Here is a 20,424-nt window from a genome sequence, read left to right on the forward strand (position 1 = left end):
TCTTACCTTCTGGTAACTGCTGATCTGTATTTGGGATCTGCATAAATCCTGAAAGACTGGATGACGATGTTAAACCTGTAGGAACAGGCAAGCTAATGGCTAAGATGGCCACTAAACTGTCGTGACACAATACATGAAATATGTGCTAAGAAGTCTAGATGTACATAACTGTAGTACAGCAGATATTAACAGAGAATAAAGTCGATTAATACTAGTCTAGAGCAGTGACTCACTGCGGTACGCCGAAGACTCACTGAAATATATATTCAAACACACATTTAAAGTGTGTGTAATGTTACAGTGGCCAAACATGAAATATACTTGTTTAAAAAAAAACCTCTGCCTTGTTTCTATTGAATACTTATACCTACAACGCTACTGGTGGTACTTGGAGAGCCAAGTGTTTTCTAAGGTAAGAGTTTGAGAACCACTGGTCTAGAGAGAGGTTAATATACTGTAACTGGTGTGTTGCTGTTTACGACCACATAAGGGGAAGACTGTTTGATTCACAAGTCAACAGTGTTGATACCAAGAGTAGTGTCAATAAGTGAGTGATTAGGTCCATATTTTTATTTTCTCAAAATGTTTTTTTCTTTTTTTTTTGGGTCTTTGTTAATGTTTACAGGGAATAATCCCCTGGACACAGGAGGACTTTGAGGGCAAAAACCAAATGTTTTAAATAAGTAGTAGATCGTAGTGTTTGCTTTTGTTGAGTTATTGTGAAATATTGACTTTGTTTTCATCAAACAATTGAATGTAATAAAGTAGTTAAAATATTGTGTTTTATATTGTTAAACTGCCACAAGCACGCGCCATAAATACATTTTGAAAATGATGGCTAATACATGTGATCGGTAAAAAAAAAAAATATTTTTATTTTTTTGTCATTAAAAAATACAATCATGCTTGCTTACGGACTGTATCCCCGCAGACTGTATTGATCTATATTGATATATAATGTAGGAACCAGAAATATTAATAACAGAAAGAAACAACCCTTTTGTGCGAATGGGTGAGGGAATGGGGGAGGGAGGTTTTTTGGGTTGGCGAACTAATTGTAAGTGTATCTTGTGTTTTTGATGTTGATTTAATAAAAATGAAAAAATATATTTTTTTTTAATTTCTTGTGCGGCCCAGTACCAATCGATCCACGGACCGGTTCGCGGGCCGCGGCCCGGTGGTTGGGGACCACTGCTCTAGAGGTGGGAATCTTTAGGCTCCTCACGATTCGATAACGATTCAGGCGCTACGATTCGATTAAAGATTGATTATTGATGCATCTTTAAAATATGTATATTGATGCAGTTTTACATTTCTTTTTGTTTCACTAAATAAGCGTTTATCACTTGCGACTTAAAAAAAAACAATTAATTTGGAGTTTAATTAATTCCATATTTATTAAATTAATGAAAATGTGTGCAAAACTGCACCATACGTGCCATGCAGTAAAGGATCTGGTCAGATCTCCCAGTGAGGTGGCGCGCTGCTGTCAGCCACATTTTAGAACTGTCTGCATTACTTTATTTACAATGAATAAATCGATAATTGACGTTTACTATTCGATTCTATTATCGTCCATGTCCGAGTTGCGATGCATTTCTAGTACTATACTCCTACTGAAAGAAACTTCATTTAGTTTATATTCAAGGTCAAATGATTGATATTTATAAATTGCTTGAAAATAGCCCTGAGAGAATAGTACTTTTTTGACTCTGCCTCTTGAAAGAATCTGAATCGAGAATCCTTGGGAACTGGAATCGGAACCGGAATCGTCCAATTTCAAATGATGCTCAACCGTATGGGCGCCAGAACCGAGGCGGAACAGGTCCAAATTTGAGCTTTTTTTTGTGTACTTAAATTAAAAACTATTCCATTCATTAGCACCTTTTAAATTGACTTTGAAATATTCGCATACTGTAAGTGTTAGAGTACATCCGTGTGATGCTACTGATACCTAGTGACCAATCAGTAATAGCATACACTACTACATATCACCATCTGTCTATTTCTCTACAAAAGACCGCCATAGATTGAGGATAGAACAAATCAGTTGCGACTGTGGGAATACTGAGTGTAAGACAGCCCTTGTACTTACTATACATAAATAATGTATGTGTGTGTGTGTGTGTGTGTATATGTATGTATGTATGTATGTACAGTATGTGTGTGTGTGTATATATATATATGTATATATATATATATATATATATATATGTATATATATATATATATATATATATGTATATGTGTATGTATATATATATATATGTGTATATATATATATATGTATATGTATATGTGTATATATATATGTGTGTATATATATATTTATATTTTTATATATATATATATATATACACACAGTATGTATGTATATGTATTAGGGCTGCAACTAACGATTAATTTGATAATCGATTAATCTGTCGATTATTACTTTGATTAATCGATTAATAATCGGATAAAAGAGACAAACTACATTTCTATCCTTTCCAGTATTTTATTGAAAAAAACAGCATACTGGCACCATGTTCTGGACATTGGGGATGCAGCATACACCAATAATAACACAGAAATGTAACTCATCAGATCAGAACTGGATCAGATATTGAACACGTTTCTGTTGTGAATAATAAAGGATTCATTTTAGGCTGCTTCTGAATAATAGCATGAAATATACCAGCACCTTCATAACGTTTAGTTATACTAAAGCGTCACTCAAATCTAAATATATTTATATAGCTTTATCGGGCCTGGCTGCATTGATCCATTATGAAACCAACCTGAGATATTTCTGTCCGTTGCGTTTATTTCGAAATTGGTAACCGTGCGTTTTCTCTTTCAAAACGGAGTCAAATGTGCCGGAGACACATTATCAGCCCCGCGTTGCAACAAAGGCATAACGTTAACGTTACTCACAAAAAAGCTGAACTCATGAATGCTTGTTGCCACTATGGACTTAAAAAGTTACGTACCGTGAGTTCCCTTCATCCATGGCTCCAACATGTTTCCTTTTCAGGTGCTTCTGAAGCAATGTTGTACTTACGTGCCATTTTGCAGGAAACGGTCTTCTTTGAAGTCTTTAAACTAAAGTGTTCCCACACTTTTGACGACTTAGGTCGTACACTTTTCTCTATTGAAGCAATAACCTCAAGATGTTTCTCAGCTAAACTATCCGTACTGTTTTCCTGCGCCATTTTACGAATGTTTCCAGCAAAGGAGACTGCGTCGTCACGTGAGCTGCACATGACACATCATTGGCTAGCTTACGCCACCTCATGAGATGTAGCCTCAGCGCCGCCCTGGCGCTGTTTTGTACTGTTTTTGTACTTCTTTTGATTATTGTTTCTCAGCTGTTTGTAAATGTTGCAGTTTATAAATAAAGGTTTATTAAAACTTTTTTTTTTTTTTAATTTAAAAATAAATAAAAATAAAATAAAAAATAAAAAACTCCGCGCATGCGCATAGCTAGTTCCAACGAATCGATGACTAAATTAATCGCCAACTATTTTTATAATCGATTTTAATCGATGTAATCGATTAGTTGTTGCAGCCCTAACATGTATATATATATGTATATAATATATATGTGTGTGTGTGTATAATATATACTTTTGTTTTGAATATGTATGCTAACTTCAGTCTGTCTTTTCTCTTGTTTCAGTGCAGCAAAGTGGTGTCAGGCACTGTTATACGGGATCAAGACCGAACCTCTACATCAGCAAGAATACCAAGGTCATCTGTCAGGGCTTCACAGGAAAGCAGGTTTGTTATGAAACCTTCTTACCTCAAGACTATATTTGCTACGCGAATTATGTTTCAGAAAAGTCATGCTGGTGCCAGTTTGCTTCCAAGCAGCTTGTTTCAGTCAAATACTCTTTACTGTTTACTAGTGAAACAAGTAACACATAGCCAAACCTGCACAACTTGTACTCGGCTACCACAACAAGTATATAATAGATTGTACTGCCGGAACGTGTCTCTTTTGTGAAAAAAAACAAACAAATAATACTTGCATTACAAAGAATATACCCATATGGTGATCATCACATGCTTCCTCTTTGCCGCTACTTGTAGCTTCCTGTGGTGTGGCGGCATCACAAACAAACTCACAAAACAGGAATACATACTGTTTTTGTGCAACTTTAGAAGAGTATTTCTGAAAATTTCTACCAACGTTTTTAGCAAAAATATTCCTCAACAATTAAACAATATTCAAAGTTCAGACCAGTATCAGAGTTAATTTAGAGGTGGGAAAATTATCGATTCGCCCATGCATCACGATTAGAACATGGCCTTTGGGAAGGATGGATAAATGTCATTTCAAGTAATACAGATGGTTCTAAAAAGTGGCAATAATGCTAATGTTCTCTAAACGTTAATTCTAGGTTTGTATAATATTTTATATCGGAATGTATAATAATACATAATAAAATATTACTATATAATATAATAGTAAAAGAGGTATTAATCAATTTACAATGGAATCTAATTGTGAGGTGCCCCAAAGATTCCCACCTCTAGTTGAAGCTATTGATTATTTTAGTAATCGATTAATCAATTGATGAGCTTTTTCGATTAATCGGATAAAACACACATTATAGCTTCTATGCATATTTTAGGGAAAATTGTTGAAATAATATATTTTTTTGTTTTCTTGCCTTAACCTTCATTGTTTTTTTTTCTAATAAATGCACATCATCAACATTGAAAGTGCCCTTTTAACATGTGTGCAGTATTAAAGATTGTGAATAAAAACTTTCACTCTCTGATGCAATGCAGGTTATGGGACCCACTCACCACCGCTCTCATGTGTGCTCTATTGCAGCCACTGTGCAAAAAATGATGTCCTCAAATTTAAAGTTCTGGGCACTCCATGCTGTCTGGCTTTTATTGATTTGTATTAGTTACACTCATTAAACAATAAAATCAGAGATTGATTTTGGCTATGGTGTCATTTTGGTCATTTTTTTGTTTATATCATAATTGTTATATTTAAATAATGATAAATGAACGTGTTGTGGCAGGCAGTCTTGGATGTCACCAAAGCGGTGGTTTGAGGAAACACGCGGTTGCTTCTCCAAACACGTCTTTAATGAACTGCCAACATGATAATGCTAAACAGAAAGTGCTTAAAGGCTTTGTAAATACACTGAGACAAAGTCTAAGTTCGTTGTGTTCATCATGCGACCCCTAAGCTAAAACGAGTTTGACACTCCTGATCTAAGCTAACATTCTGTTATGTTGTGAACGAATGATTCAGATTTAGTGTGGATAGTTCATGCTGGGCTCTGAGAGCTCGGTTTAGATTTGGTGGGCATGATTGGTGAAAAATGTTGTTCTGTTTCATAGTTTCACTTTGCCATTTTGTCGAGCATATGAGACAGGCTAGTGTTGTTTCCCGTGGAAAGAATGAAATGAACATCATTGAGTCTGACCATTCTGGGTTGAAAGCTTTATTTTCGCTGTACAGTTTCCTTTTCCAAGCGCCATCTGTATTTATTTTTTTGTTGTCTCCAGCTCACTCGTCTCTCTGTCGCTAGCTCTCTTTTTTCTCTCTATCTCTCGCTCTCATTTTTCTTTTCTTTTCTTTTGCCGCATTTTTCACTCGTACTTTGTTACTTGTTTCACTTCTCTCTTATTTTTCGTCTTTTAATATTTAGAATCAAAATGTCTAGCGCAGGGGCCAGCAACCCAAAATGTTGAAGAGCCATATTCGACCGAAAATACCAAAAATTAAAAGCCTTATATAAGTCTTATAATGAAAGCAACACATGGTGTAAGTGTTTATATTAGCTATTAACTATGACTGTTTCACAGGCTGACGCAAATCTTTGTTGATAGAAATGTAATATTTATTCTACCAATTTTTGTAACATTGGAAAACATTAGTAAAACGGAGGCTTCTCAGAGGGTGAGATAACTCCTGGAAATTACTGGCTTAGATGAGTGTGTCCCATTTTAAGGAAACGGCAGGCTGTCTTCTTCTAATAGATTTATTACAATCTCTGCAAGCTGGGTAACGTTTGCTGTGGTCTGGAACAACATGGCGCACTAACAACTATCAGACATGTAGCCATTATTACATACAGATAATGTGTCATGAGACATGCAAATATAAACTAAATACACAGAGGACATAAGTAAAGGAGATTAAATTAACCAAATATACCTACAAACGAGACATAAGGATGCAATATGTACATACAGTTAGCCTAAATAGCATGTTAGTATCGATTAACATGCAGTCATGCAGTGACCAAATATGCCTGATTAGCACTCCACACAAGTCAATAACATCAACAAAGCTTACCTTTGTGCATTCACGCACAGCATGAAACGCTTGTTGGACAAAATGAGACAAAGAAATAGTGGCATAAAACACGTCTTACTGTGGCAGCGTCAGAGAAAGTTAAACATGTAAACAAACTGCGGTGCGTTCAAGGACCGATGAAATTAGTAGGACAAAACGGCGCTCACCAAATCCTCTCATCAGTGAAGCATGTTTAATATAAACAGTGGGATTTCTAACAATTAGGAAGGTACCGAAATGATCCGCGACTACTGAGAATTTAATAATGTTTCTTTATTTATCTGTTACATATATTTCTTTTTATTCCTGTCACAAAATGTGTGTGTACTTATTACTTCAGAACAGGCAGCCTGTTAAAATAGATTGAACACTGCAGACAGCTGCAGGCTTTTGTATTGTTCCAACATGAATACCAGAGTGTAGAGTAAACACAAATAGTGTCAATCTTCTCTGCCACTGTTTGGGAAACACTGGCTTAACTCGCATGCAATTGGTTATTTCCTAATCCAGTCACCCGCACCGCAGAGTCTATAAAAGGTGTGCCGGTCAAAAGAGAACCCCCTATTGAAATGTAAAGTCATTAAATAATTTCTTGTCTATAGGTACAGGTTTGTACACAGACCTATAGACCCAGACCGCGGTCCGCCAGTTATTTATCTGTGATGCTTTTGCATTTCCAAAAGCGAAAGCCAAGGAACACACCGGCCAGGTCGAGGATAACGTTGTGGAGAAGTTTAAAGCAGGCTTAGGCTATAAAAAGATTTCCAAAGCTCTGAACATCTGAAGCAGCACTGTTCAATTCATCTTCCGGAAATGGAGAGTATGGCACAACTGTAAACCTACAAAATGGTAAATGGTAAATGGGTTGTACTTGTATAGCGCTTTTCTACCTTTCTAAGGAACTCAAAGCGCTTTGACACTATTTCCACATTCACCCATTCATTCACACCAAGACAAGGCCATCCACCTAAACTTACTGGCCGAACAAGGAGAGCACTGATCGGAGATGCAGCCAAAAGGCAAATGGTAACTGGACGAAATGCAGAGATCCACAGCTCAGGTGGGGAAAATCTGTCCACAAGACAACTATTAGTCATGCACTGCATAAATGCGGTCTTTATGGAAGAGTGGCAAGAAGAAAGCCATTGTTAAAAGAAAACCATAATAAATCCAAAGCAGTTTGCCGGAAGACAAGTTTGGGGACACGGCAAAAACGTGGAATAAGGTGCTTTGGTCAGATGGGATCTAAATGGAGTTTTGTGGCCAAAATGTGTGTCAGAGAACTAATAGTGCACATCACTCTGCACACATCATCCCCACTGTCAAATATGGTGGTGGCAGCATCATGTTCGGGGGGTGCTTCTCTCCGACAAAGACAGAAAATATGGTCAGACTTGATGGGAAGATTGATGGAGCCAAATAAAGGCAATTAGAAAAAGTCGTGTTGGAGTCTGCCAAAGACTTGAGACTGGGGTGAGATTCACCTCCCAGCGGTACACAACCATAAATATAAAGCCAGGGACAATGGAATGGTTTAAAAGAAAACCTATTCTTCTGTTAGAATGGCCCAGTCAAAGTCCAGACCTAAACCCAAATGAGGGGGCGGGGGGCGACCGGTGCAATGGATGTGGTGTGGATCTAGTTAATAATGTGAGAGTCCAGTCCATAGTGGGGCCAGCAGGGGATCATCTTGAATGCAAACAAGTCAGCAGCGCAGAGACGTCACCAACTGATGCACAGATGAGTAGTCCACCCTGGGTCCCGACTTTGTACAGCTAGCGCATAATCTGTGGTCACCTAATAACGTCTCCATGCAGGAGAGGGTGGCAGAGCAGAAAAGAGATGGCAGAACAACTGGTCTAAAATGGGGGTCTGTTTAAAGGCTAGAGTATACAAATGAGTTTTAAGATACGAGTAAAGAGTTGGCAACCAGCGTCACTGAAAGAATCTAAACACATTAAACATGTGATATCCCTTGTTATTATTGGATATTGTTCTAAAGAAAGCAGCTCCTTTCCCTTGTCTAACCTCAGCCATTGTTTTAATCAATAAAACACACACAGACAAAACTTGCGCGATACACTTAAATAAATGATGATAAATGGGTTATACTTGTATAGCGCTTTTCTACCTTCAAGGTACTCAAAGCGCTTTGACAGTATTTCCACATTCACCCATTCACACACACATTCACACACTGATGGAGGGAGCTGCCATGCAAGGCGCTAACCAGCACCCATCAGGAGCAGGGTGAAGTGTCTTGCCCAAGGACACAACGGACGTGACTAGGATGGTAGAAGGTGGGGATTGAACCCCAGTAGCCAGCAACCCTCCGATTGCTGGCACAGCCACTCTACCAACTTCGCCACGCCGTCCGTGACACTTTGAACCATTTGTGTTGAAGGAGACTTAAAAAAAAACCGGCAAGTGTTTTTGACAAGTCAGAAGATACGTGGACTTTACAGATTGATAACCCCCTCTTTCCTTGCCCACATGCCATTTTTCATCCTTTGTTTTGCTCTCCACATCATAAAGCATGGTTAAGTGCAGTTGCAGTGAACACTCCGGGTAATTAGAAAAGGATGAGAAATGAAGCGAGTTATATTGGGAGCACATTGTCATGTCTTCTAGCTTGATAAGCAAGCCGTTCTTCAAATTGATTATCCCAGCAGTTCCGATAATAATGTCTAGTGGAAAGAGGGGGGGGGGGGGGGGGTTCAGCAACGCTAGCAGGGAGCAGACACATATTACAAGTGGTTGGGACTGCTGATTAATAGCATCTAATTCCAGTACAAATTACAACTCTTAAGAGGAAAGTTATTCATTTACGCTCTTTGCAAGGACTGGCGGGACCCTCTGTCCACCTTGTCTCAGCATCTTCAGTGATAATTAACAGACTGGCACGATCTCCATCCATCCATCCATCCAAAGTACTGTTGGAACTTGGAAGTCTTACCCAAGTTACCGTTAATACCGATTATAGTTTCATACCTAGTCATCTGACGGGAAAGCAACGTCATTGTTTTTTTAAAAGTAGTGCTTTGTTTGTCCACATGACAAGGACAAACATCGGCACGCCATAGTCGTGCCGATGCCGTAGTCGATAAGCTTCTTCTTTTTCTCTATCTTCTTGTTATGGGGCACTCATCCTCTGCTGTTGCCATTTCTAATATAAAGTAGAGTCAAATTCTAACTTATATCTCGATAAAACATACCGGTGGAGTGAGTTTACATAATTCACCCACGGAACTTTAGTTATTAGAGAGTTCCGGTCGGACGGTTTATCACGGGACACATTTCTAGCGTTGTTGTTGCACTAGTGAGCCACGGATGAGGAGATGCTGCTCCGTTATTGATTGAAGTAAAGTCTGAATGTCATTAAAACAGTTAGCTCCATCTTTTGACACTTCTTCCACTCCGGCCCTTGCACGCTACACCGCTACAACAAAGATGACGGGGGAGAAGACGCTGTCGAGGGTGAGACGTAAATAAGACCGCTCACAAAGCGGCGCATCCTGAAGCGACTGTCAGAAAGCGATTTGAAGATGGTCTGTAAAACATAATCTTTGCAACATTTTGACCAAAGAACCACCATTACATGTTATGTAGACCACAAGGAAATGTTTTAAGTTTAGACAAAAATCATAATATGACCCCTTTAATGCACCTTATAATAATCCTTTTGTATGAAAAAAGGCCTGAATAGACCCGCTCATCGGCAGTGCGCCTTATAATTCGGTGCATGATCCTATGGTCCTATGATCCAGAAAATACGGTATATAACAAGCCATTTGAAAGTCAAGGTTTCCATATTATCTCCCCTTTTAAGGTAACATAACTGATTACTGTTGTTTAATAATGACAAACATTCTCTGACGACACAAGGTCGGTTACATCTCTTTTTCTTCATCCGAACTGACAGCAGTGGAAATATGTTGTCAGATACGTCACAGAAGCTTCAATGCATTTTCTCCGACATGGTACAAAACCCCTGTTTTGTTTCCCCCTCTTCGTCAGGGAGGAGATTAAACCACGCTCACGTCATTATTTATCCTTCAAGACTATTCCATTTCCTTCTTAATTGTAGCGGCTTCATCCCCACATGAACTTATGTATTCATCCTGTCAGTCAGGCCTGGTGACAGACGATGGCGTCTTTCAGGGGAAACAATCCTTGTGCCAGACCTGGCATAATTGAGTGATTTCTACTTAATATCACACTCGTTCATATACTGATGTCTTTGTGCTCTTAGGGGACATTTCACAGTCAACAGTCCCTGGACTATGGATCCCAGTTAGTTGGAGGCGTGTCCCCTGGCAAGGGGGGTAAGACTCATCTCGGCCTGCCTGTGTTCAACTCTGTCAAGGAGGTCAGTGGGAATTGGGCCAGGTTTTTATCATTGTGAGCCTGAGCAAGCATGTTTAGAATGGATGCACTTTTCAAACGAGACATTAGATGGCAGTGTTTCCTCACTTTATAATTGCCATGTTGCATCCAGCACCAATACCTTTTTTTTATTCCTTACCTCAGGCGAAGGAAGGCACGGGGGCCGATGCCACGGTGATTTATGTGCCCCCGCCCTTTGCGGCAGCCGCCATCATAGAGGCCATCGACGCAGAGATCCCCCTGGTGGTGTGCATAACCGAGGGCATCCCCCAGCAGGACATGGTGAAAGTGAAGCACAAGCTCCTTCGCCAGGGTACCACACGCCTCGTCGGCCCCAACTGCCCCGGAGTTATTAACGTAAACACACACACACACACGTTCCCATTTTGTTGTTGTTGTTGTTGTTGCTGCTGCTGCACAAAGGCACTCTCAAGGGACTACAGGCCATTCAACTTCTCAGGTACATTTCACTGGTAGTCATGCTAATGTCTTAAAGGCACATGTTTTATTCATTTTGTCATGTGGAATTCAATGAACAGTTTGCAATCTCCATCGGGAATTGTAACTAAACTGTATTTACTAATTATCGCATTTTTCGAACTATAGAGCGCACCGCTTTATAAGCTGCACCCACTAAATTTTAGAAGAAAAAAACAATTTTTCCATGTATTATTTGCACTGAACTATAAGCCACATTTATAACAGTACAGGCCAAAAGTTTGGACAGACCTTCTCATTCAATGTGTTTTCTTTATTTTCATGACTATATTTTCATGTTTATATTTTTCACAATTACACAGATACAGGCATGTGATTTTTATAAACGGAAATCTGTCTTTCTTTATCTCTGTAAAACTATAAAAAAATATGTTCAGTTTTTCCGACCTACAATATGTGTTATAATCTCTGCCATACCTGCCAACAACTACGGTTTTCCTGTAATGAGTACGGTTTTTGATAATCCATTGGTAAAAACTACGGTTTTCCATTGAAAATGATGAACTTAAAAATGGAAGCTACATAGTGAAGCAACTCCACGAGTAGGGGACAAACTATACGGGAAACATAAATGATGATTGGTTGGTTTACGTATAAGAACATCCATGATTGGTTGGTTGTTTACTATGATGAGTCACGATTGGTTAAGATTAGGGCAAAACATTAGGGACAGGCCAATCAGAGGCAAGATAGGGCGGGTCATGGAACCAGGAAGGGAAATCACAACAGACAACCCAAATGACGACGAGCGAGTCGGAGAAGAGAAGAGGGAATATTCAAGCAGGGGATTTATATATTACACAAACTAGTAGAACATGGCAGAGGGATCTCTTCCTTAGATGTTTCTTTTAGTAATGTAGACGACGTCCAGGAAACCCACAGTGCGTCTACTTGGCCACATTTGGACAAATGTATGCGTCTGGATAAAACAACACATTCATTTAAATTGTTTACCAAATCAATACTGCTCTCGACATGGAAGAGGTGGAATACACATTTAAAGGCTACTGAAACCCACTACTACCGACCACGCAGTCTGATAGTTTATATATCAATGATGAAATCTTAACATTGTAACACATGCCAATACGGCCGGGTTAACTTATAAATTGCAATTTTACATGTCCCGCCACACTTCCGGTTGAAAACGTCTAGATGTGATGACGTATGCGCGTGACGGAATCAGTTGATGCGGAAGTATTGGTACCCCATTGAATACAATACAAAAAAGCTCTGTTTTCATTTCAAAATCCCACAGTATTCTGGACATCTGTGTTGGTGAATCTTTTGCAATTTGTTTAATGAACAATGGAGACTGCAAAGAAGAAAGTTGTAGGTGGGATCGGTGTATTAGCGGCGGACTACAGCAACACAACCAGGAAGACAGAGATGGATAGCAGACGCGTTAGCCGCCGAACTCACCTTAACTTCCTCCGTCTCGCCGACCGCATCTGTGATCGGGTGAAGTCCTTCGTCGCACCGTCGATCGCTGGAACGCAGGTGAGCACGGGTGTTGATGAGCAGATGAGGGCTGGCTGGGGTAGGTGGATAGCTAATGTGTTTAGCATAGCTCTGTGATGTCCGGTTGCTAAGTTAGCTTCAATGGCGTCGTTAGCAACAGCATTGTTAACCTTCGCCAGGCTGGAAAGCATTAACCGTGTATTTACATGTCCATGGTTTAATAGTATTGTTGATCTTCTGTCTATCCTTCCAGTCAGGGATTTATTTATTTTGTTTCTATATGCAGTTAAGCACGATGCTATCACGTTAGCTCCGTAGCTAAAGTGTTTCGTCGATGTATTGTCGTGGAGATAAAAGTCACTGTGAATGTCCATTTCGCGTTCTCGTCTCTCATTTTCAAGAGGATATAGTATCCGAGGTGGTTTAAAATAGAAATCCGTGATCCACAATAGAAAAAGGAGAGAGTGTGGAATCCAATGAGCCAGCTTGTACCTAAGTTACGGTCAGAGCGAAAAAAGATATGTCTTGCACTGCATTCTAGTACTTCACTTGAACGTTCCTCATCCACGAATCTTTCATACTCGCTCAAATTAATGGGGTAATCGTCGCTTTCTCGGTCCGAATTGCTCTAGCTGCGTTGAAAACAATAGGAAAATGTGAGGAGCCTTTCAATTGACTACGTCACGCTACTTCCGGTAGGGGCAAGGCTTTTTTTTATCAGGTACCAAAAGTTGTGATCTTTATCGTCGTTGTTCTCTACTAAATCCTTTCAGCAAAAATATGGCAATGTCGCGAAATGATCAAGTATGACACATAGAATGGATCTGCTATCCCCGTTTAATTAAAAAAAAATCATTTCAGTAGGCCTTTAAGAACACACATGATTGTGGCAGACATGTGATGACTTTTGCTACAGTATAGCCTGTCCAAATGCTACATTTCATTTTCATTGGTGTTTTACAACAAGACAGTACCTGACATTTTGTTCATTATTTCTACTGTTTATATGTTGACATTGAATAGTTGAATCATTTTGAAACATAAACATGACTGCAAGATCTTTTTTATTTCATGCAATAAATCACAAATGGCTATTCAGATAAAAAAAGTTAGCTGATAGAATAAACACGGTTTGTACCCCCATCACCTCCCACCTGGCTAGACTTGGCTGGGGACCTGCTGCTTATTTTCAGTCTTTCTCATTAAGTTCAAATCACATGCCTGCAGTTAATGTAATAAAAAATTTGCAGGCCAGAATAAAATGATTGGTGTTTACTGCGGTCACTCGCCCGGTCTCATCAACACGTGTGCACACAAACAAAAGCAGTCCAAGAGAAGCAACAAACAATTAGCGGGTTGTTATCGTAGAATGGACATTCAATGACAGCTAACGTTAGTTATCTAAATTGCTATTGTTAGCTTACAACATCTAAAGCTAATGCACTTGCATGTGTTACGTACGTACGTAATCACATCATTACGTACGAGAAACCGTTAGAGGGCGTGATATACCATGTAAAATACAAAATACATTGGAAAGTTGGCGCCCTCTGAGCATCTGTGTAAATGTTGCTAACAGCCCCTTTAATTGTTTCTAAAAGGTGTCTGTAACACGGCAGTAAAACGTCTGATCAAACAAAACAGAAGTCCTTGTCATGGATTCACTAGGTGCGGAAGCTTGCTCTCCAATCAGCTAGACAGACTCAACAAGTCCACGGTGACGTTTTGGTGAATTTACGAAGCTGAAACAACACACAAATTAATTGAAAGTTAATAATACTATCACACACACTTATAAACTTATTAGCTAGTGCGAACGACGCTAGCTTCATTACATTACGATAGCGGTTACAAATATGCATTAAACACTCCTACAGACATCATACATGGGACGGTTTTGTAAGGAAGAATTGTTTTAGTTATATTGTTAAACTTACAAATGTTGCTTGGTGTGATGAATGAAGAATCATTTGGAGCAGAAACGGAATGGACGGCTAGAAGATGGAACAGTACTCGTCCAATAGATGGCGCCATAGCACCAACTGTAGCGCACCTTTTCAGTGTCTTTGCTTGGTGTTTTTTTTTAAACTATTTGAATTACGGCCGTCAGTGAAGAAAAATCCACAAATTAACCGCACTGTTTTATAAGCCGCAGGTTTCAAAGCGTAGGATTGTCCTGAATTTACAGTACTGTTTTTAAATGAATAAACGTCATTGGGCAGTGGATAGTGCATCCTGTCATGTTGGGTCCTTGTGTGTATACATTTTTAGAATTTATATTGTTTATTTTCAGCCTGGTGAGTGCAAGATTGGCATCATGCCTGGACACATTCACAAACAGGGAAGGATTGGTAAGTTTTCTTGTATTGCTTTTAGAAGTGACATGACACCATTATTAAAATGTCAATCTTAAATTCCTATCGTTCAAAATCATTATGAAAGACATTTTATTAAATAAAAGTCCACTTACAGCGGAGCCAATGGGAGCTCCACTAATCCACCCATCAAACCCAATAAATAACCATTCAAAAAGCGCCAACAATACTTCATTTACATTTTGTGACTTGAATATTAACCAAGTATTAGTGATTTTGTTATTACAAGTGCTAACGCAGACAAACAAAACTTATTTATAGCGGCGCTCTGATCAAAACCTTGTGTCCTGATGTTTACATCATCGAGTGGTCTGCTACTTCCTCGTTTCTTTGCTCCCTGTAAGTTTCTTCTAGATCATAGATCATAAATCATGACTCTCACCTGCACAGAAGTCTGAGTAGGTATTCCGACAATTTGGTACACTTTAACAGCCGTTTTTATACTCGAAACTGGCGAGGCCGACACGAAAAGACGCTTGGTACCCCCCTTCCCTTTTCCTTGCGAGGATTATGAGTCATTCTTCATTTAAATGGGAATATAGGAACATTCTAGCGGTTGGCATCCTAATGACAGCAGACTTAGTAAGGTAGGATGTTTCATTATGTTTGTTGGCTCTCATGAAGTCTGCAGTGAGTAATAATCAGTGATGAAAAAAGCAGTACGCTTAATCAAAATATGTAAATAATAAATGTTATTACATGACGTACACTATATTGCCAAAAGTATTTGGCCACACATCCAATTGACCAGAATCGGGTGTCCTAATCACTTGGTGTATCAAATCAAGCACTTAGGCATGGAGACTGTTTCTACAAACATTTGTGAAAGAATGGGCCGCTCTCAGTGATTTCCAGCGTGGAACTGTCATAGGATGCCACCTGTGCAACAAATCCAGTTGTGAAATTTCCTCACTCCAAAATATTCCAAAGTCAACTGTTGGCTTTAGATAAAGAAAAGTGAACAACAGCAACTCAGCCACAAAATGGTAGGCCACGTAAACTGACAGAGGGGTCAGCATAGTGCAAAGTAGTTGCTACAGAGCTCCAAACTTCATATGCCCTTCCAATTAGCCCACGTACAGTATGCAGAGAGCTTCATGGAATGGGTTTCCATGGCCGACCAGCTGTATCTAAGCCACACATCACCAAGTCCAATGCAAAGCGTGGGATGCAGTGGTGTAAAGCACGTCGCCACTGAACAGTGGAGACGCCTTCTCTGGAGTGATGAATCATGCTTTTCCATCTGGAAATCTGATGGACCAGTCTGGGTTTGGAGGTTGCCAGGAGAACGGTACATTTCGGACTGCATTGTGCCGAGTGTGAAATTTGGTGGAGTAGGAATTATGGTGTCGGGCTGTTTTTCAGGAGTTGGGCTTGGCCCCTTAGTTCCAGTGAAAGGAACTTTGAATGCTCCAGGATGCCAAAACATTTTGGACAATTCCATGCTCCCACACTTGTGGGAACAGTTTAGAGCGGGCCCCTTCCTCTTCCAACATGACTGTGCACAAAGCAAGGTCCATAAAGACATGGATGACAGAGTCTTGTGTGGATGAACTTGACTGGCCTGCACAGAGTCCTGACCTGAACCTGATAGGACACCTTTGAGAAAAATTAGAACGGAGACTGAGAGCCAGGCCTTCTCGACCAACATCAGTGTGTGACCTCACCAATGCGCTTTTGGATGGTCGAAAATACCTATGAACACACTCCGCAACCTTGTGGACAGCCTTTCCAGAAGAGTTGAAGATGTAATAGCTGCAAAAGGTGGATCCACATCACATTGAACCCTATGGGTTCAAGTTCATGTGTGAGTCAAGGCAGGTGGCCAAATACTTTTGGCAATATAGTGTATATACTTACATCATCTATATAAAACCTCAATGGAGGTGTTTAGATGTGTTTTTAAGGGCTTTGTAAGCGGAATTGTGCGGCTCCCGTAGGCTCCATTGTAAGCAAACTTTTGATTGCATTTAGTTAATATATAGTATGCATAAAACAAATAACATCCGTCGTCATGTCTCTCATAATGATTGTGAACGATAGGCAAAATTCCCCAAAAAGGGGTACCACACTCTTTTGCCCATCGTTCACAATCCCTATGTAAGACAAGCACACGTTATTTTATATTTTAAATGCATTCTAACTAGTAAATACATGCTGGTAAAAGTCAGCTAACCATGGAGGTAATGGGATTCATGAGACACCCCCGCGACCCCGAGAGGCACAGGCGGTAGAAGATAGATGGATGGACTTCATTTCTTCTATTGTGCTCATGATGCCACCTAATAAACTTTCAAAAAAATGCCAACAAATTCCATTTACATATCGTGACCTGTATATTAGCCAAGTTCTGTATTAGCGATCTTGTCATAAGCGCTAACGCAGACTAAGTACCGTGATCACAGAGAGATACAGTAACTAGCTTATGCTACTATATTGACGTCATAAACTGGGGAGCTGCTTTCTCCTCTGAGTTTATTTTAGATTATAAATCATGCCTCTCACCTGGAGAGCAGAAGGTTGTGGCCATAAACCGAGAAGTTGGTCAGTTTTGACATCCAAGTTAGGCACGGAGATAGTGAAAAACACGCTCGATTGCGGCGCCTGTGAGGTTTATGATACATTTTTAATCTAAACGGGAAGATATAAACATCCCATCAGTCTGCATCCCAGTGAGAGCAGACATTGTACAGTAAGTGATTATTTTATTATGTTCGTAGTTTGTGGTTCTTGTTTAGCAATACTGCTACATGATTCTTACTGTAGTGATTCACTAAAGCTGGATCTGTTTAGCACACAGCTACTAAAACTTGTAGGTCATCCTCCTTATATTCAGGCTCAAAAATATAAGGTTCTGGATCATCATTTGTCCCAATGTAGTCTTTGTTGTCTCATGAAGTCTGCCATGATTAGTAGTGTTGTTGTTGAAGGGAAAGTGAACATTGTGATGCGCCTGTGAAATAAATACGCCACCATGTACTTGACAAGTATGACAAAAATACATAAATATTATGTTATTATGAATGTGCCTGTTACTACATTACATATTTACAGTGTGCATATAAAACGTTGTAGGAAGCTGTAGGAAGGTTTTTTTTAATGTATTTTAGGGTACATCCTAAATAAATATTTCTCCCTCTTTCAGGCATTGTGTCGAGATCAGGAACGCTGACATACGAGGCCGTGCACCAAACTACGCAAGTGGGCCTCGGACAGTCCCTCTGTGTTGGTAAGATTTTGCAAAGGCTATTAACGTCACTACTTTACAGTATAAAACACGCTGACGTGTTTCCCTTTGATTGTGAACGTCATAGATTGTCACAAGAGATATTTTCAAACGACATCAAGCTATCATGACTCACGCTTTTACTTCATAACGCGGCGCTTTTTATTTACGAGCGGATTTGTCATTATATACAAACAAAATCTTATGACCAAATCATCTACCGTCCCCCACCCCCACCCCCCGCCCGAAAAATCTGTAATTGCGGTTAAAGTCGGACGCCCGAAATAACAGAAAAAAACAAAGTGGGTTCATTATCATTTTGACATTTTAATTACGGCGTGTCCTCTAGCCTGACTTCATAAAGGCCAGCGCTGCAAAGGAGTTTAATACCGTCGAGTTTATTAAAGTGCTTTATTGGTGCTACTGCTACCGAGTCCTAAAGCGTGTGTCCGACCTGCAAGGCTGGAGAAAATTACCGTCGGTACAATATTTAATATCACTGTCATCCGTGTTGATGTTAACATAGTTTTCTTTTATTATTCATGACCCCCCCTTCAAATGCCCAGGTCTTTTTTAATGGTATGGGTATAAATTCAGTTGATGTTTTGCCTGTGACTATTAGTCTGCTGCGTGTTTTTATAGTTCATATACTCTTTCAGCGGTAATACTTTTAGAAGTGGAACTCGTGTGTGGTGTCTTGGAGGTGAAAGGAGAGATGCAAATGTGCTGCATTCTTGATTGTGGTGTAAAAAAAATTGTTTTCATTTTTCTCTTTTGACATTAGCAATACATTGACAGTTGAAATGCTGCCCTCTAGTGGCTTTTATAAAGAATGCAGGCCCTTTTGCTTTATTTTCTTTTTTCGCATCCCATAGAGCAGGGGTCACCAACATTTTGGAACCTGAGGTCTCCTAGTTTGATAATAACTTTTACTGGTAATTTTATTTTAATATATCCATCTTTTATTGGGGATAGGTTGATTGGCAACACCAAATGGTCCCGTGTGTGTGTTGTCTATCGGTGTTGGCCCTGTGATGAGGTGGCGACTTGTCCAGGGTCAACTGGAATAGGCTCCAGCCGCCCCCGCGACCCCGTAAGGGACAAGCGGTAGAAAATGGATGGATGGATGGAATGGGCAGTGATCACATTAAAAGGAGCCGATGATGAGTCCAATCTAAATTTAAAAAACCTTCTTGTGGTCTAGATCAGTGGTTCTCAGGCTTGTTTCACTAAGTACCACCTCAGAAAACCCTCTCCAAGTACCACCATAATGAGCAACAGTAAATACAGTAGCTTAGTAGGCCTAAATATTAATTAAAAACAAGGCAGAGGTTTTATTTAAAAGTAGATGTAATATTTTTGGCCACTGTAACATTACACAGTTGGAACAGTAACACTGTGTTTGAATATTTAATTGACTGTTTTTGCGTACCACTAGATAGAGCCTGTATACCACTCTTTGGCAATCACTGCTTTGGATGATATGTATTCAATAATTGTATGTAAAGTTTAGCTCCAGTCGTGTGTGGAGGCGTTATTAGCTAACCGTCCAAGCCCCACGCTCCGAAAGTATTAGATATTAGAAAGATAGATTTTCAAAATGTAAACTACTTAAAAATGTATCCAGATTATTATTTATCCCGATTATAAACACATCCATAAATGTCAAAAATCAATAAAAAAAAATATCGTATTTTATTTTAATATTTACAAGAATCAATTTTTTTTAAATACATTTTTAGGCTATCTCCATGCAACTAGAATGATTTTTTCTAATCTCTAACCTGTTTTAAAAAAAAGTTTCACTGTAATTCCTATACCAAATAATTCATTGTGATTGTGAGAGCCAGTATATATCGAGACTCAATTCCGAATCGTCATTTCAGGAATCGGAATCTGAAACAAAGCGTAAGGTGCCAAAAGATTCACACCCCTGATATGGATTAGTCGGTCACATTTGTTTATTTTTTTTCAACTATTTGTATTGTAGTCGTCACAGAAGAAAAATCCATCAATTACCAGCACAGTTTAAAAAGCCACAGGGCTCAAAGTGTGGGTGAAAAAAGTAGCGGCTTATAGTCAGGAATTTACGGTAATACTAACTGTAATACGATAATAACTAACTTATCAAAGCTGGCAAAGTTGTCAAGTTACTTTTAAATTAATCG

General features: G+C 39.3%; 1 protein-coding gene across 1 annotated transcript in view; it reads left to right on the forward strand.

Moving 5' to 3' along the window:
• Positions 1 to 20,424, forward strand: part of suclg1 (succinate-CoA ligase GDP/ADP-forming subunit alph) — a 70,351-nt gene that overhangs the window by 10,107 nt on the left and 39,820 nt on the right. Inside the window, exons 2-6 of the mRNA XM_062032954.1 lie at positions 3,662 to 3,762; positions 10,563 to 10,679; positions 10,841 to 11,053; positions 14,949 to 15,006; positions 18,176 to 18,259. Coding sequence (XP_061888938.1) covers positions 3,662 to 3,762; positions 10,563 to 10,679; positions 10,841 to 11,053; positions 14,949 to 15,006; positions 18,176 to 18,259 — 573 coding nt within the window. The remainder of the gene's footprint in view (positions 1 to 3,661; positions 3,763 to 10,562; positions 10,680 to 10,840; positions 11,054 to 14,948; positions 15,007 to 18,175; positions 18,260 to 20,424) is intronic.

This window comes from Entelurus aequoreus, linkage group LG22 (assembly GCF_033978785.1).
Source record: "Entelurus aequoreus isolate RoL-2023_Sb linkage group LG22, RoL_Eaeq_v1.1, whole genome shotgun sequence".
Classification (NCBI taxonomy): domain Eukaryota; kingdom Metazoa; phylum Chordata; class Actinopteri; order Syngnathiformes; family Syngnathidae; genus Entelurus; species Entelurus aequoreus.